The following is an 18,593-nucleotide window of genomic DNA, read 5'->3' on the forward strand; positions in this document are numbered from 1 at the left end:
TGTCAACCATCTCACCACAGTCAACCCCCCTTGGCATGTTCCCTCCACTCTCTCAGACAGAGGTTAAATGGCGGATCAATGCTTCTGGCTCCTAGACCCCAGGCCCGTGACATCCCCACACTGGTGACTGGGCCAGTGCTTACAAGTGGGGGTAATTATACCACAGGTTTTGAAGTTCTCACCCCCTGCCTCGAAGCCAAAGGGAGCTAAATGAGTGCTCGTTATTCAAATAGGAGAGAACCTTAATCTGAGAGTGGGGCAATCATGCCAATTCGGAGATATACACAGGACACACACAGAGAGCATCATCCACTGACACAAACACAGCTGTTTCTTGTCTCATTCAAATCTGCTTTGCTGCGCAGCTGGTTCTAGGCTGCAACAGAAATGTTAATAAGCTCGTGACATCAGCCTGGATGTCTTCAGAGGATAAAGTCACAGGGTTCTGGGGTGGGCAGGGCTGAATGCTACTTACCCAGCATTTCAGCATGGAAAAGGGGAAACAATTCCAGCCAAAATCAAACAAAAAACCAGGCTCTTTTTACACATTTTTACCAATGCAGCGGACAGGAGAGGAGACAAAGCAGAGGCTTTGCTGCGACCTGGCACATTCCCATTTATGATCAAGGTACTATATGGCACAGGTGGATTTCTGGTGCCAGGTAAAACATGCTAACTTGTGCCAGGCATGGTGAGTGCTGAACGAGCGTAGGTACCTCCAATGGGTGCAGGGCAGGCAGGGCAAAATCAAAGGGAAGCCAGGAGAAAGAAACCAACCATAAAACATCTTTGAAAGCCAGACCCGCTGCATGGTGACAGTCTCAGTCATTATGGCTTTGGCAGAGAACAGCGCTAGGATATAAGTTTGCTTTGGCCCCATTCATGGGCCAAATTCTGCCACTGGCTCTAAGTGAAAATGCCACATGTTGCCTCGGAGCCGGCTGATCCTTGTTAAGGTATCAGGATCGGTGCTTTATTAACAATGCCCTTTCAGCAAACGCCACAGCCAGTGGGTTGTTGGGCATTTTTTTACACTGTGGCTTGTATTCAAGGAAGCACTTGGGACATGCTTTGTGCATGGGAGCTCCCTGCATGCTTTGGCTTCCCCAGGGGTGGTGTTTAGGTCCTGTCTCGAGGCTGTGGCGCACAACAAATTGGGATTATTTCATTTCTTGTCTGCTGGGGTTTGAAGACTTGTACAGCTGGCTGCTGGCAAAGAAAACCAGGCCAGGTTAGTGAGCAGAGGCGGAGATCAGGGGTCTTCTGTCCTGGAGTCACCTGACACCAAAAGGCTCCCTCCCATTGCTCGGGGAGACCCAATCCAGGAGCCAGAGACTCAACGGCAGCACAAGGAAGTCTCCTGCACTGGAGGAGCCTGTCCGGGGCTCAGCACTGATTTTCAGGACCTGATTCTCAAAAGCACACAACTGTGCATGACCAGTGAGCACATGCCCAATTAGCCAGCTGTATGTGCAAATACCTGTCTTGTGTGCACATCTGAGGCAACCATATGTGCACCTCGGGCACACTCTTGCATGCACCAATTTTTGCACCTGCCTTTTTGAAAGTCAGGTCCTCAGCATCAGAAAGGAAGGGGAGAGAGTGCGGGAGAGAGCACGCTAGAAATATGGTGCGAGAGAGAGGAGAAAGAGAGAGACCCTAAATAAGGTATAGACAGAAAGAGACTGTGGAATTAATACCATGAGGGTAAGGGTGACAGACAAATTGATAATGATACAGAGAATGTGATTAGATAGATAGATAGATAGATAGATAGATAGATAGATAGATAGATAGATAGATAGATAGATAAGGGGATGTATTGGGAGAGAGAGAGAGAGAGAGAGATGAGGAGGGATAGATAGATAGATAGATAGATAGATAGATAGATAGATAGATAGATAGATAGATAGATAGATAGATAGATAGCAGGGGTGTATGGGGATAGATAGATAGATAGATAGATAGCAGGGGTGTATGGGGATAGATAGATAGATAGCAGGGGTGTATGGGGATAGATAGATAGATAGATAGATAGATAGATAGATAGATAGATAGATAGATAGATAGATAGATAGATAGATAGATAGATAGCAGGGGTGTATGGGGATAGAGATAGATAGATAGATAGATAGATAGATAGATAGATAGATAGATAGATAGATAGATAGATAGATAGCAGGGGTGTATGGGGATAGATAGATAGATAGATAGATAGATAGATAGATAGATAGATAGATAGATAGATAGATAGATAGATAGATAGATAGATAGATAGCAGGGGTGTATGGGGATAGATAGATAGATAGATAGATAGATAGATAGATAGATAGATAGATAGATAGATAGATAGATAGATGGGGTGTATGGGGATAGATAGATAGATTAGATTAAAAAAAACCCTGTTCTGTGATGCCCCCTAAATGAGCATACAGGATGCAAACTCCATGGCAGCTAGAGGGAGATCCTGGTTTGGAAGATGTGAATTATACACAAGGGCCAAATGAGCTGGGAAAACTCTTGCTTGGGAAAGGGGAGGCATCTGGGAGAGCCAGTGAGAGTCGGAAATTCTGCAAAAGGTTTGATTAAAGTCAGCCAGCTGGTCAGGCGTGCCAAGGGCAGGAGGGAACAGAACCTGCAGAGAGGAACAGGCAGCACAGAAGACTCTGGACAGCACTTTCAGAGACAGCACAGTGGGCATGAGACAAACAGGAGCGATTGAAGAGGGGTTGTGGCAGCAGGGACTGCTGGCCCATGCAGATCTACAGAGTTGCAATGAATGGTTGTGTGTGGGAGGGGGTGGGCCATCTCCCCAAGCACAGTCTGATCTATGACTGCCCAAGTGGCTGTTGGTATGGATGGACCCAGAGGACAATTGTCCATTCACGGATTGGGGGAGGATGCTCCAGATTTATACCCATTTCTCAGGATACCTGAGGGGTATGAGGCCAGCCCCAGAGATGACTCTATGAGCAGAGACAAAATCAGGACCCAGTAGTGAGAGATGGAGAAGGCCATGGATCCCACCACCCCTGCCAGGCAGGGTATAGGCCCCGGATAAAGGGTGTTAAATCAAGGTGAGGCTTGATCTTAGCCAAGAGGCCAAGCAACGCGTGGGTGAGGGAGGGGGATAAGCAAAGCGAAGGGGCGGAGTTAGGAATTTTCTCGAGGTGGGAGCAGGAGCGAGGACAGCCCATACACATACACACAAGCCACTGAGGGGACACAGACACACACAAATAGTAAGGGAAAAAAATGGCCAAGTTCAATCCCCAAACCAGGTCACTTGTTGATTTCTCACCTGTGATGTGCTCACCTGATCTACAAGCCATATCCACATCCTTCTCAAAATCGGTCTGAAAGACAGAGAAAGCAGAGGGCGCGGTCAACGGGGCGGGGGGGGGGAGGGGAAGTGGAGAGGTGCAGACAACCTGGAATCCAATGAACGTTTCTACTCATGGACCACACACAAAGCAATACAAAGCCAGACAGAATGGCGCGAACAAGGGCTCGGCTCAGCGCTTTGGAATCAGACTCGCTGGCTAATGGCCCTGAGATAGAAGACACAGCCCCTCCCAAACAGGAGCAGGGGATGCCTGAGCAGGGGATGCCAAAAGCAGCCGCATGCAGCCCTCCTCTCCCCTAAACTAGTGCCTGCCTTGAAACCCTTGGTTGCCATCATCCCAGAGAATGGGAGAAATGGAGTCACACCAGAACATGGGCTTCCATGTAATCGTGTTCATAGCGATGTGGAAAAGACAGGTGTCCTACAAATATTTCCATACTAGATGTGCTAAGCAGCAGGATGATGTGCTGGTACCACAGGAGGCTGTTGTGGTACTTTCCAGTCCATTAGTAATTAAGGAGGATGTTAAACAGCACCTACCAGGGATAGACATTTGGAAATCAGCAGGCCCAGCTAACCTGCACAACTCAAAGAGTTGTCTGAGGAGATCGCTAACCTGCTGATGTTGATTATTAATAAATCTTGAAATGCTGGGGAAACACCAGAAGACTGGCAAGGTGCTAATGATCTTGGCAAGAAGGATGACTTAGGTACCATAGGCTAGTTAGCCCGATATCAATCCCATGCAAAAGAATGGAAAAGCTGATGTGGGATTCGACTTATAACAAATTAAAGACTAGGATTATAATTAATGCCAAGCAACATGCTTTTATGGAAGATAGGTCTTGTCAAACAAACTTGATTTCATTCTTTGATGAGATGACAAGGTTGGTTGATAAAGGCAACTGCATAGATATAATATACACAGACTTCTGTAAGACATTTGACATAGTATCTCTCAATGTTCTGATTTAAAAAATACCACTATACAATATTAGTACAGCACACATTAAATGGATTAGGAACTGGCTGACTGACAGATCTCTAAAAGTAGCTGTCAATGGGGAATCATCGTTGAATGGGGGTGTTTCTAGTGGGGTGCTGCAGGAATTGCAACTGGGGCCGATGCTATTCAATATTTTTATCAATGATCTGGAAGTAAATATAAAATCACTGTTGGTAAAATTTGCAGGTGATAGAAGATTGGTAGAGTGATAAATAATGACGAGGACACTACAGTCACACAGAGTGATCTGAATGGCTTGTGAAACAGGGCCCCGGCAAACAAAATATATTTTCATACAGCCAAATGCAAAGTTTTACGTCTAGGAACAAGGACTGCAGGTCATACCTACAGAATGGGGGAACTGTATCCTGGAAAGCAGAGACGCTAAAAAGGATCTAGGGGTGAGAGTGGACAAGCAGCTCGACAGAAGCTCTCCATGCAATGCTGTAGCAAAGAGGGCTCGTGCGATCCTTGGATATCTAAATAGGGGAACAGCGACTAGGAGCAGGGAGGTGGTTTCAGCTCTGCACACAACATTGGCAAGAGCAATACTGGAACACTGCAGCCAGTTCTCATGTCTGTATTTTAAAAAGGGCCCTGAAAAGTTGGAGAGAGCACAGAAATGAACCACAAAAGTGATCGGAGGGCTGGAAAGGAGGGCTTATAATGAGAGACTTGAAGAGCTCCATCTGTTCAACAGATCAAAAAGAAGATTAAGAAGTAACTTGATGTCAGCGTGTAAGTACCCTCACCAGCACAAAACACCGCGTCACACGGAGCTCCTTCATCTAGCTGAGAAAGGCACCACAAGGACAAGAGGTTCGAAGCTGAAGCCAGAGACATTCAAATTAGAAATAAGGCAAAAATGTTTAACAGTGAGAGTGATTAACCACTGGGACAAACTATCATGGGAAGTGGTAGATTCTCTCTCTTGATATCTATTCAGGACTGGATGCCTTTCTGGAAGATCAGCTTTAGTTATTGGGCTCAATATGGGGCAAGATGGGTGAAATTTTATGGCTTGTGCTATACAGGAGGTCAGACTAGATGATCTAATGGTCCCTCTAGCCTTGAGCTCTATGAATCTATGAATATGTTGCATCTCTGGGCCTGACTGGCTGGACACTCAGGCATAAAGATAGAGGAAAGCCCCAACAGGCCTGTTTTGGAGCCTGGGAAAATCTTGTAAACTGTGGGAAGCTTAGAAATCAGAGACAAGAAAGACCTTTTAGGGACATCCAGTCCATCACGAAGGGGCCAATGCAGGATTGTTCCCTACAGCATATTCTCCAAGGGCTTTATCTAGTCCAGTTTTAAAGGACTCATGTAACAGGATGAAGTTTTTTATCTTGGCACAAAATGATCTTAAAATGAGCATCCAGAAAGGAATGTTACTGAAATGGGGAAGAAAAGTATTTTGGAGAAAGAAAGTCTCCTCAGAAAGGATGTCTTGAAAATCATGACTACAATGTGACATGCTCTGAGCGAATAGGTATTAAACTGCTGTCTCCTACCACCATGCTGGACAGGACATGCAGCCTTCTCAGAGGTAGAAAGGCCTGGGAAATTTCTTTTATGGGAAACCAGGTGCATGTCGGTTTTGTCATCCTTAGACCAAAAGGATCTGGCTTAAAACAGCCCCGGTGCTTGCATAGGTCTGGGCAGGAGAGGGATGGGATCCTGATTCTTATGAAGGGAATGGGAGCTATAGATGGGTGAAACTGAGGCTCACCCAAGCTCCAGCATGATCCAATCATAGATTTAAAAGAAGGAGAGTGATGACAGCTAAGTCTAAGATGTTGAAACAGAGCCATAGTTCATTGGATTCAGGCTAAATGCACTGAGTCCCTGGGCAAGCGAGCAGGTGGCACTTTATCCTACCATTAGCTGAGCATGTCCGTTCTGAAATGACCCCCCCGAGTCTCCGTTGCCCTCTTCTTGACGGTCCACTACTCGGCACTTCACTGCATCCTGGACCTGCCGGGGGAAACGGATTTTCACAAGACTGAGTCAGACAGAGGCACTGTTTAAAGCAAAGGATCATCCAACCCTGCTGGGGATAGATTGTAATGCACACATGGGTTCGTTTAAGGCTTACACAATGACTTCAGAGGGGCTGAGAGGACACATATCTGACACACCAACACAGCAACTCCAGATTCCTACATGCTTACAGGATTATTACATGGGATAGCTTCCAAAGTAGTTAGTTGCTGGATTTGCCTAGCAGGAATAACCATGAATTTATTCTGTAACCCATGATATTTACAAAGGACCCTGTTGCATAAATCATGGCATAGAGATATATAATGTCAGATCAAGAGTCTATACTGTGTGCATATTATGTGTCATCGAAAGCTCACTGAAACCAATGGAAAAACTCCCAACGACCGCAATGAGAGGGTCTAAATGGATAATGAAATTAATGAAAAGACTCTGGGCTAGGCCAACCCCTGGTGTAATTCCACTGAATCTATCAGGCCCACTTAATTGAAAGGGATTATATCAAGGTAACATGCATATATATACACAAAAAGCTCCTTGTCAATGTTATTAATGACACCCCATTTTATTGCAATGGAAAGAACTTAAGAAAAAAAGAATGTAACTTTTCATCATTGATGGAGTTCACTGGTTTAAAGTAAAATAAAGTTTCACTGTCTATTCATAGTCAAGTTTAACTTATGGGTCCCATAAACTGGCACCATATATGCAGTGTTTGGGTTTCCAACACTGCTGGGGACTATTTCAATACAACCCCTAGAAAACAACCTTGTTTTTTGTTGATATTGTCTTTAAACACGGATGAAAACTTTTCTGCGAATCCTAGGTTTTGTAGAACCTTTTTTTTTTTAAACAAAACCTAAATTTTGGACCAATGATAAACTAAACGAGGCTTGTCCCCAAAACTCTGCTCCACTGTACGTTTTCAGCGTGATGTCCACCTATCCATCCATCTGTCCAGGCACTTCTGTCACACTCATCACTGTGACGTCTGTGGAGCTGAATGTCATGGCCCACAGCTCAAGGGATCAGAGGAATCCCCAGAGAGACTGCGGGAAGGCTGCAATTCCCAATCTGGCCTCTGGTAGACGAGTCACACGCAGCCCTCTGGGCTGTGCAGTAGGAATCATTGGCGGTGCCCACCTCTCGTCTCAGGATGCAATGAACCATCACAATGACAAAGCCCTCCAGGGAGTCAAAGACAGCAAAGAGGATCTGGAAGAGCGCTGACCGCCGATCCGTGATTGCCAGAACCGCAGACATCCAGGTCAGCGCCAGCAGAGGTAGGACCACGCAGGAGCTCCAAAGGGACGCCCTGTCAGGGAAGAGAAAGCAAATCTGAGTTCAGCTTCATCCCCAGCCGGTTAAACGCTGTGATCACTCGTGGGAGCCAAGTCAGCCTCCTGATCCCAAAGGGCTGCTGAAGAATTTTCCTCAGTAACAGTGGACTCATTTTGGGTGATTTCTGAGCCCCCTCAGGGACGCAGGAGGCTGCTTTGCTCATCACATTCATGCTCTGAGAGCAGGCGGCAGACACTTCGAGGGGACTACGGCTCAGTGGTGCAAGCATGCACAGAAATTCGGGGTGGGAAGGAAGGAGGCAGGCATATCATGTCCCCCTCATGCCCCTCCCACTCCGCACTGTTAATCACACCTGTGGTATTGTCCAAGAAGCGGAGAGAAGATGCGGCCACTGTATGTTGCGAGAGGGGAGTGGAACATCTATAGGAGAGGCCAGGTTGCCTTGATGGCCATCAACACTTAGCTAATGGCTACTGGTGCCTGGACTGTCACAGCACTCAGTAAATCAGTATCACTTGGGGTTTTATTTGGAGGGTTCGGGTGGCTAAGCTGACAAGGACAGATTTAAGCCTGGACGGTAAGCTCCTGGAAGCACTTCTTGCCCTCCGTCAAATGTTCCCCACGTACAAATAGCCAGACCACTAAAGAGGCCGCTGGCACCTGAATCCTGTTATCTGTTAACAAGGGGCTACGGGGTACAGATGGGACCTTGCTAAATAAACATCCTGGAAAACTGGAACCAGTTCTCTCTGATGAACCTTAAGCTATTCTTGCAAGTGAATGTAGCGCCGGCTTGATGGCTCGTAGGATTCAAGTAATCTGTTTAGCCATGGGAGCGATACTGTACATCACAGTCATCTGGAATGTGAGCATCCCTGCCCTACCCCAACCAGGAGCTCCAGGTCTGAACTGGACAGACCCCCTCTAGAAATAAGAAGGCATTTCCGTCTCCATGGACCATGCTTGACCTCTTTGCCACCAAGGGAGCCAAATCAGAGCAGTCAGTGGCAATACATAGGAAATGGACTCAACTTTAATTCTAAACATTTGGGGACAGCGGTGCACAGAGGAAACCATGGGACTCTATCTACAATAGAAGCGTAGCAAGAGTACACACAGAGACGGAAATAACAAGTGGACCTCAAACTTTTCTGGATAGAAAATCTTGACCTATACGTAAAGACACATAGATAGGTAACATGGCCTATTATAGGACACAGATATCACGACGCACACTTTGCAGCACTTACATGGGAACCACTGACCATTTAATGAAACATGGTCAAGTAAGATCTAACCCAATTTACACTCCCTCGTTATCCAGGCACAACGCCCAAGGACTTCCCACTGCAATGATGGTAGGTTGCAGTGATGGGTTATTTCTGTAATTAATAATTATGCATCAGCATTTCTGCACACCATTCCAGGCTTGAGTTCATGAATGTAGGAGCTACTGGTGCAATTAACCAGCAACTGAAAGAGCAGGTCAATGCCTGTGTAATTGCCCTTTCTCCACCAAGTAGAGGGTTTTGTGTTACCATGTAAGGAAAGAGCCACAACATGATATGCATGCCCTATAACTGCACATAGGACATTGAGTGGAAAGTTTACGACTGACTCTTGAATGCCCAATTTTTTGCAGACACACTGTAGTTTTTCAGCATAGTCATAAACCAGGCAGGTGTTTTTATTCCCCCTCCTGCTTCCCCTCTCCCCCAAGTGGCTGAGAGCATCTGATAACAGCCACCTCTCAGAATCACCATTTGCAACATGATGCTAATAAAGCTGACTGGACAACAAGTGTTGGGAGAACAAAACTGAAGTGGCAGAAAAGCCGAATGGAAAAATGTGATTTGCCTGATGACAGGATTCCACAGGTGTATTCCATGCCAGGATCAGGATGTCCAACACGCCAGCTGTCTGGCTGGGCAAACAGCTCATTCAAGTTGCTCACCATACTTCTGGTGACGAGAGAGAACAAGGGGAAAGAGAGGGCACTGGATTGGGTGATATCAGACTACTCTGCCCTCTGGAGTTCCCTGGCCTATCATCGGAACGGCTACACTAAGGACATTAGCAGGAAAGCACACAACAGGCTCTGGCGAGAGCAACAGGCCTGAACCATAGCTCAGATCTGAACCACAAATCTGGCTTTGGATGAGATTCGGCAGCTTGAAACTGTCTCTGTAACAGGCTGAGTCCAAACATTAAATGCGAAAAAGTTTGGACTCAGATCCAGAGTTCAGAGTTGGGGCTAGATTAGGGCTTTGGCTCAGGCCTGTTTCTAATAGCAGTACCGTGGGCCTGGTTCTGATCACACTTACACTAGCATACCTCTCCTGCCTTCAGTGGAGTTGCTTCTGATTCACACTAGTGCCAACACCAGCTCCATAAATGACTCCCGCGATGCGCATGCGTGCACACAAACTGACTCAGCGAGGAGTCAGGGCTGAAGCTGTCCTCCCAATCTCAGCCACAACGGCCCAAGACTGCAGTGGGATCACCTGAAACAATCCCTCTTCTTCCCTGGAGTCTACATCCTTTCCACGTGCGACTGTTCTCCTGTCCCTCTTAGTCAAGACATTCTGTTGGACCTCTCTCCAATTCCCACCACAAACAACCTTTAGACGTGTTACTACACAGCAGATCCAGCCTGCTTCCCCAGTCCCTGCCACCCCCCAAATGTTAACCAGAAGAATAATGATTAAAATAACAATGGGCTAGATCCACAGCTGGTGTAAATCAGTATAGCTACATTGACTTCAATGGACCTATGCCAACACACCATCTGACCCAACTTTCTGATCTTTTTCTGCTTCATCTTCCGGGGGCCTTCTCAGCAATATTCATCCCTTACAAATATTATGGAAATGCTGCTTGACATATAATGCACAATTTTTCTCCCAGGCGACAGATGGCAATGGGCTATAAATTACTCTGATTTCACTTTCATAGCTCTGCTTAGCTTTTGAAGTATTAAATGCAAAAGGGTTGTGTTGTTTTTTTTAAAACACACATCAAGGCTGGGCTTAAGGAAAAAGAAGGGGGAAAGAAAAACAGGCCTGAAAGGAGCATGCCCTTAATTCCACCTCCTGTGCATTGGCTCTGTACTGTGATTCACACATACTATATCTTTAGGACTGTCCTGTTTCTTATTAGGTGCTTTGGCATCTATGAAGCCTGCAAGGGTCTTGATATAAATCTCAGGGCCTATGCAACATCATAATACTTAGGTGCTATGTCAGCATGTCATGACATTGCATTGCAACATGACATGATGGTATTGCTAACTAATGGTGCTGTGGTGCAATATGGTTATATAACAGCCCTCTTTCATGGGCTGGGATTAAACCCAAGACCTTAATGGCTTGAGATCAAGAAATAAGGCTTTTGGCTGGCAGCTGAGGTAGGCTTTTATCCTCTTACGTATGTATCCCATGCACTAGAGGGGACAAAGACCCATATTCTTCTCGTGTGGATTACGGTGACATTATAGCTTGGGTCCTGTGCTATTGGATCATTGAACTAGGATGCTGCTTTAACGAGGCATGATCATGGTCCAACGCTGCTACATGCCAGCACAGAGATATTATGTCATGGCATCATGCTGCTGCAGCACCGTATGATCCAGAGCAATGGTATCATGCCAGGATGTGCGGATGCCACAACACAGCACAATGATGTAACATGATGATGCCATGTGACAACACGCCTCTACAATACTGTGGCCCTCACGTTTCTTCAACAGGACATATACTGAAAAGCTAGCAAACCCTAGTAGGGCTGCACATGTGGGACCATATTCGGCCTTGTCAAAAGCAGGGACATGTCATGGTCTTTAATCAGAGGATGTTCACCAACACTACACCCCCAGTAGATGCCCTGTTTCATTCTCTATTATCGACAGCTCTAAGAACTCCATTTTTGCCATGGGACAAAGATAAACTAGGAAGAATTCAGAGGAGCATGTCACAAATGACAAAAAAAGTTTGGGAAACAAAGATCTACAATGATGAAAGTTTAAGGGGGCTGGGCCTAGAGAAAAGAAGACTAAGGCAAGACACAATGGTTGTCTTCAGAGATGTAACGGCATGTTACAAAGAGGACTGAGATCAATTATTCTCATTGCTTTAGGATGACAGAACAAGCATTAATGGGATAAAGATGCAGCAGGAAATAAACTTAATAACTCAAAGAGCAGCTCAGGCTATGGAAAAAGCTGCCAAGGGAGGTGCAACTGCCAAAGCTGAAGACAAGTAAGGCTGGGACCAGACACACATCCATCAGGGAAGATTTAGGGATGGTAATGTCTGTCTTGCCCTGATGCAGAGGGTAGAGATTAGCTGAGCTTATGGAAGTCCATCCTAACCCAAATGCTTCTCTAGTTCTATGACCGTCCAGTTGTAGGAAAAGTGGTTCACAGACTACCAGCACCATGCTTCCTCCTGCTCAGCAAAAGTTGGGGACATAACCATTGCCCTAGGGGAATAAGTTATTGTCTCCATTTTAGGGACCCTCTTGAGAGAAGTACATAAGCATCACAATCCCACTCCTCTTTCCAAGCCGCCCTCCAGCAGGATGAGCCCCCCAAGAATGCCAGAAAAGAAGCTAATGTTTGGGTTTGCAACCAACAAGTTCTAATGGAACCATCAGGATATGATTGCCCATCTCCACACAATTGCTCCTGAGGGAATTGTACTTCCCTCAATAATTGGATTCTAAACCCTGTGAATGGACGATCACAAGACCTAACATCTCAGGTACATGGAACAGTTTCTTCAGAGTCACTTGAGTAGATGATAAGTTAGCTGTGGGATGGCTACCATTCTGAGACAGTTTATTAGCGATGGCCATCTTGACAAATCTACTCGAAATCTACAAATCAAAATACTGCACCACGAGGTCCTGCTAAGTGAGACAGGACTTTGACACCTAAATATAGAAGTTGTTTTTTGCCAGTCTAAACAGGGACCTGAAGTGGCAAAGAAGCATCTACACTTTGAGGGTCGATTTCAGCACTCCTTACTTGTGTTGCTTAGCATTGACCCAGGTGAGTAATACCATGGATGGTACTAACCAAGCATGGAAGAGGTACTCAGGGTTAGTAAGGGCCACAGAATCAGGCTCTGAAGGCACCTAGAGTTTTGTGGAAGTGACCATGAGCCAAGAAAAGACTGCAAACGCTCTGAGATCAAGAAGCAGAGAGCGGCATCTCTGGAGGACAGAGAAAGGACAACCCGACATCTTGATCAATGAAAAATAGAAACGGAATCCCCGGCACCGAGACACTCTTGAAAGGACAGACTCCAAGAAAGGCCTGACAGCTAGAACAAGCTGCCTTAGGATCTCCGTGGAAGTAGTGGCCGCTAGGTAAGTGAAGGAGAGAGGCTAGGAAAACAGCAGCCATAAAGGACATGGCATGGCACAACTCATAGAATAAGTCATGCCCAAAGGTAACCTGAGACCTCACAATTCTACATCCTGTTCCTAGGGAAATCACATAAACAGGGTGATCTTCAAAGCGTGCAGACATGGAGGCCTGTTGGTTAGGACTGTTTAAATGTTTAGCTCCTCCATCCTTTTGATAGTCCAGCAAGAGCCATCCTGGATATGGGTGTGTGCAAGGGGCGGGGAGCGGTAAGGGGTGGCAGCACTTTTTAATCCTAAACAGCCACTTGCATAATGGAGGAAACTTTAAACTATAGTAGGCTTCAGCTGTGGCTTTCAAATGTCAGTGCCTAGACTTTGGCAACTAAATAAGTAGCCTAATTCTAAGTTGGGAGTGGGTAGGAAGAGACTCTCCCTTGGCGGCAGGTTATCCCTTAATTGCCTACAGGGAGGTTTCTTGCACATTTCTCTGGAGCAGCTGTGCACCGTTGGAGACAAGATACTGGACTAGATGGGCCATTGGTCTGATCTGCTCTGGCCATTCCTAAGTTCTAGACATCCCCAGCTCCCAGTAGAAGATGCAGGTGTTCCTCCACAAGCAAACTGGGAAATAAGGAACTGATCCAAGGACCACTGAAATCCATGGAAAGCCTCATGTCAGCGGACTTTGAAATCTCCTGTCAAAGTTTCCGGCATAATGTAAGAACAGCCTCTCCTAAATGAACCCCCCAAATAATCATTTATTTGTTTAACAAAAGTATTGTGAGTTTTAAAAGGCATTTAAATTCCAACTATCCTGATGAGAAAACGTGCTGTAAAATTTGTTTCTCAATAGGGACACCGACCATGGGCTGGTAAACTACTCCCGCCTGAACTGATGTCCCATGTTTCCTATTTGCCTGAGATTCACGGGGGAGGAGGGGTGAAGGATCCTGGATGAAATCGATCCTGGAGCACCTGAAATCAATGGGAGTTTTGTCATTGACTTCCCTGAGGCCAGTATTTCAGCCCCGTCTTTGAACATGTCATATAAAGTGGCACGTTTACGGACAGGAATTCTAGCTCAGGGGTCGGCAACCTTTCAGAAGTGGTGTGCCGAGGCTTCATTTATTCACTGTAATTTAAGGTTTCGCGTGCCAGTAATACATGTTAACGTTTTTAGAAGGTCTCTTTCTATAAGTCTATAATATATAACTAAACGATTGTTGTATGTAAAGCAAATAAGGTTTTTAAAATGTTTAAGAAGCTTCATTTAAAATTAAATAAAAATGCAGAGCCCCCGAGACCAGTGGCCAGGACCCGGGCAGTGTGAGTGCTACTGAAAATCAGCTCGTGTGCCGCCTTTGGCACACGTGCCATAGGTTGCCTACCCCTGTTCTAGCTAGTTAGCTATCTAATCAAAACAACAGTAACTCCAATTTTCTGCAGTGCAGCCCCCTTTTCATAGAAAACATGCAAAGAATTGGTATGGCTGAGAAGACCATCTACAGCAGTCCCACTTTCAGATCAAACCTCTTCCCAAGGTGGCAAAGCCAAAAGACTTTAGGGTAGCGTTTGCCCAGGGATTAGGGAGCAGGCAGACCGGGCACAAATCAGCTAAAGAGAAATCCCAGTAGGAAGAAAAGCCCATTCACCAGCAAAATGATCTCCGCAGCTTCTCAAAGCGCAGCTTGGCAGGGAACAGTTTTACAGCATGGCGGTAGAGTCCACAGCTGGAAGCCAGCTTGGTAAAGGACACATCTGGCACGTTTGCCCTACACTTCATGAGTCAAAGAGGTCCAAAGTTTTCCACCTTCTCAACTGTTTCAATGTTTCCCAAGAAAAGAAACCTGGCAATGTCCAGTACCCCTGACCTTTGCCCAGATCTCACTTCCCACCTAGCCCTCCCTACCAGTGGTGTGGTTTGATTCTACCCAGTCTGGGAACGACTGGTGCTAAATGCCTATTTTTCTGCCTCCTCCTCACTCTGATGCACGGGTGTTTTCACGACCCAGCTGTCAGAAAGTACCATAAATCCCCAAAGTCAAGCAAATGGAGACCCTGCTGTGTATTTTCATGCACCATCATCCCAGATGCATTCTGCTCTCCAGGGGACCTTCTGGTCTGACAGGTGATGCCTGTGCCACACAGAAACATGGAAATAACAAGGCACTGCTATTCCTTCTCTGCCTTTCTCCACCAACCACAACAATCACTGCTATAGTCTGTGTCAGAGAGGAGCCAAGAATCCAGTCTAGATCTGCCCCATGCAATTTTCATCCAAAGGTCTCAATATGAAAGGGCAAAGCTGGCCCCAAACCTGGCATTAATGATTCGAATGCCCAGCATAATGAAATAGTGATATCAACAAGAGGCATGGTCAGCTTCTCCAGGACTCTGCCATATTAACAGCCTTGTTTGCAAGAGATTTGGAGTGTGCAAAATGATAATAATGAACCGCAGAACCAAGTGGATGATGGGAGTGGGGTCAGGGCCAACAATACAAATTCTTCTTCAGGTGCTCAGATGTCCTTTATCAAAGGCAAGATCACAGCAAACAAAATCTTGCACTGAAATTTACTGATTTTGTTATTCTGTTGCCAGGAAAACAAAGCATATATACATTCTTTTACTGATACTTATCAAATCAATTAAGTAAAATGAGCAGCTCTCAGGCTCAGTAGGAGACGGTGATTTCTAACTGCCCTGTAAAGCCATTTTTTTTTAAATTTGAAAATGAATTAGATCATGTATTTTGTAAAGGAACAATGTCAAGTAGAATAGGACAATATATTCAAATTTGTTTCAAAAAAGGAGTGTGGCTTACAAAGCTTAATATGAATTATATCTTTATTCCATGAAATATATCATTTTTATCAATGATCATATTTTTGCCAGATTTAAACATTCCTCCTGAATGGTAGGAAATTGAAATGCTACGATGTGGTGCTAATTCACAGGAACTGGTATGTGAAACTCACTAGAAACACATAAGTGTCACACCCAGTGCAGTTTCATCATCCAAGCTGGTGAACAAAATAACACAGGATCAACAAGGAAAAGTAAATATGATTTTTTTTTAATCCTCGCAGTTTCAAAAAATCTAAACTGTCAATAGAGTTGATCGAAATTTTTCATTCAAATTATTTTGATGAAATTTGGTCATTTTTCAAAAATGAAAATTTTCAGAAAACCTTTTTGATTTGAAATTTTTCAATTTTTCAAAGTTTTTCAACAAAAAACTTCACTTTTTTGGTTTGTTTTTTCCATTGCAAAGTTTGATTGGTTAGTTTAGTCAAATGATGGGGACTCTTCAAAATCAAAACCATTCATTTTGGGGAAAAAAATCATTTCAAAATCGAAACATTTCATTTTGTCAATTACAATCAAAATGAAAAACAAAAAAACCAAAAAACCCAATGCTGAAAATAACATTCCACAGAAACTTTCAAAAAACCAAACCCTGATCCATTCAAAAAACAGCAGAACAAAAACATCCCTGAGTTCATGACTTTTTAAATTTTCAACCAGCTCAAAACCAGTTAGTATCAAAATTACGACATTTAACAATATTTTATTTTGTCACTTGACAGTGTCCCTTGAACCAAAGGCATCTAAATCCAGTTCAAACAGCTCCCTGCTTCTATAAGATTCTCTGTGCCAAAGAACATGTAGCGAACCAGGGGCTCTGTCCTTTGAGGTGATGAGCACTCTTGCATGGTCCAGCAGGACACTTAGGGTTGATTCAACAAAGACTTCAGTACATGCGGAATTTTAAGCACTGTTCCACTGAAGCGAATGGGACTGAAGCACATGTTTAAGTGCCTTGCTAAACTGGGGGCTAAGGGTTTGAGCCTGGGAAGTCCTATGGCATGTATTAAGCAGGAGACCAGGCTACATGATCACAGTGGCCCCTTCTGTCTTTAACTTGTGTATCGATGAGCTATTAAAGTCAATGGGAGTGTTGCCGTCAAGCCCCAAGCGCTATGCTGACTTTGGGGCTCAATTTTAAGCACATGAATAGTCCCATTGACGTCCGTGGGGCTAGTCACCTGCATTGCTTTAAGCACATATCAAAGTGTTTTGCTGGAGTGCTCAGCACCTGGTAGGGTCCAGTCTACCCCAGGACATTTAACTCTTGCAGGCCTTGTTCCAGGGACATTGCAGAAAGCCTACACTTCTAACTTCTTATGGCCCAAGGGGATGGGAAGGCAGGAGGGTGGGTGGGACACGGGGAGAGAAAACAAACAGGGAATAAAATGAAAGAGGGAAATCAAATAAAGAAAGCGAGAAAGAAAGAAAGCGAGAAAGAAAGAAAGCAAGAAGTTGAAATTAGAGGAACTAACATGGCGTTACTGGTGGCTGTGGCCGAAACTTCAGCGGAAGAAACTACTCCACACTTGGAACATTTGAGCGTCATGCCGTAAAGAGGCACTGCCATCTGACTGCAATTAAAATCAAAAGACTGAAACAAAACAAAACACTTTGCTTGTGAACACAAACGAAGAAAGGAACAGAAAAGGGGGAAAAAAAAGGAACCAACCAGCCACACCACACCCAGTTTGAGCAAAGAGATCAAAAGACAGGAAGGAATAAAACTCTCGGCTGTGTCATTCCAGATGCATGGAGTCAAGTCAAGAGCTGTGCTGGTGCCACGGGTGTGGGCGGAACCGTGTTGGGAAAGGTTCCGCCGGGCTCAGGGCGACCCTCTGGTGCCTCCATTGGTGGTAACCTTTTACTGCATGTTTTTGTTACCCTCCCAGGCCTGCTTGCATGTTTTTGATCGTGAGCATATTTTCTCTCCCCGTCTGTCCTTTCTCTGTGGTGTTTTTGCTTCTGGCCTGGCTGCAGCGTGTTGCACTTGAAAGGCAAGAAGTAGGGCTGGTGGGACCAGCACTGTGTTGGCTAATTTTGTTTGATGAAGCAGAGTGAGGTGTAGACGACATGCTTTTTCCACTGTCCCTTCTGCGCTAGCTCAGCCAGCAGGCAAAATACCTTCCTAGCAGCAGACGGTGACAGGAAAGAAAGAAACCATTAGTGACTCGGGGCCAGATATATAAAGGTATGTAGGGTGCCTATCAATGGTGCCTAGGCACTTCTGAAAATTCCACTAGGCACCTATCTGCATTTTTAGATACCTAAATACCTTTAAAAATCTGGCCCTTAGTCCCTGATTCAGCAAAGCAAAGAAGGCCATGGTTATGGTTAAGCACATGCTTAAATCCTATTGACTTCAATGGGTCTTAAGCATGTACTTCCCACTAAGCATGTGTTTAAATGCTTTGCTGAACAGAGATCGGATTACTGATGTGCGTAAGGTTAAGCATGGATTTAAGAATGTTGCTGATTCAGGGCCTTAATCCTTCCATAAAGGGAGCTGGAACTGCAGGTCCTACCAGGTTGTTTCCTTGTCTCGAGCAAGGATCTTCTTTTAGGAGTCAACAACGCTTAACTCTGGGCCTTGCTCATAAAGGGTATGTCTGCACAGAAGCCGGGTGGTGTAATTCCCAGCAAGGGTAGGGCTCACATCGAGCTAGTGCACTAAAAAAAGCCGTGGGGACATGGTAG

General features: G+C 45.2%; 1 protein-coding gene across 1 annotated transcript in view; it reads right to left on the reverse strand.

The window, feature by feature from the left end:
• The window catches only part of ADGRB1 (adhesion G protein-coupled receptor B1), a 378,168-nt gene that overhangs the window by 23,498 nt on the left and 336,077 nt on the right, over nt 1-18,593 (reverse strand). Inside the window, exons 25-27 of the mRNA XM_045007331.1 lie at nt 7,500-7,671; nt 6,234-6,329; nt 3,317-3,356 (exon numbers count right to left, since the gene is read on the reverse strand). Coding sequence (XP_044863266.1) covers nt 3,317-3,356; nt 6,234-6,329; nt 7,500-7,671 — 308 coding nt within the window. The remainder of the gene's footprint in view (nt 1-3,316; nt 3,357-6,233; nt 6,330-7,499; nt 7,672-18,593) is intronic.

This window comes from Mauremys mutica, chromosome 2 (genome assembly GCF_020497125.1).
Source record: "Mauremys mutica isolate MM-2020 ecotype Southern chromosome 2, ASM2049712v1, whole genome shotgun sequence".
In the NCBI taxonomy this organism is placed as follows: Eukaryota; Metazoa; Chordata; order Testudines; family Geoemydidae; genus Mauremys; species Mauremys mutica.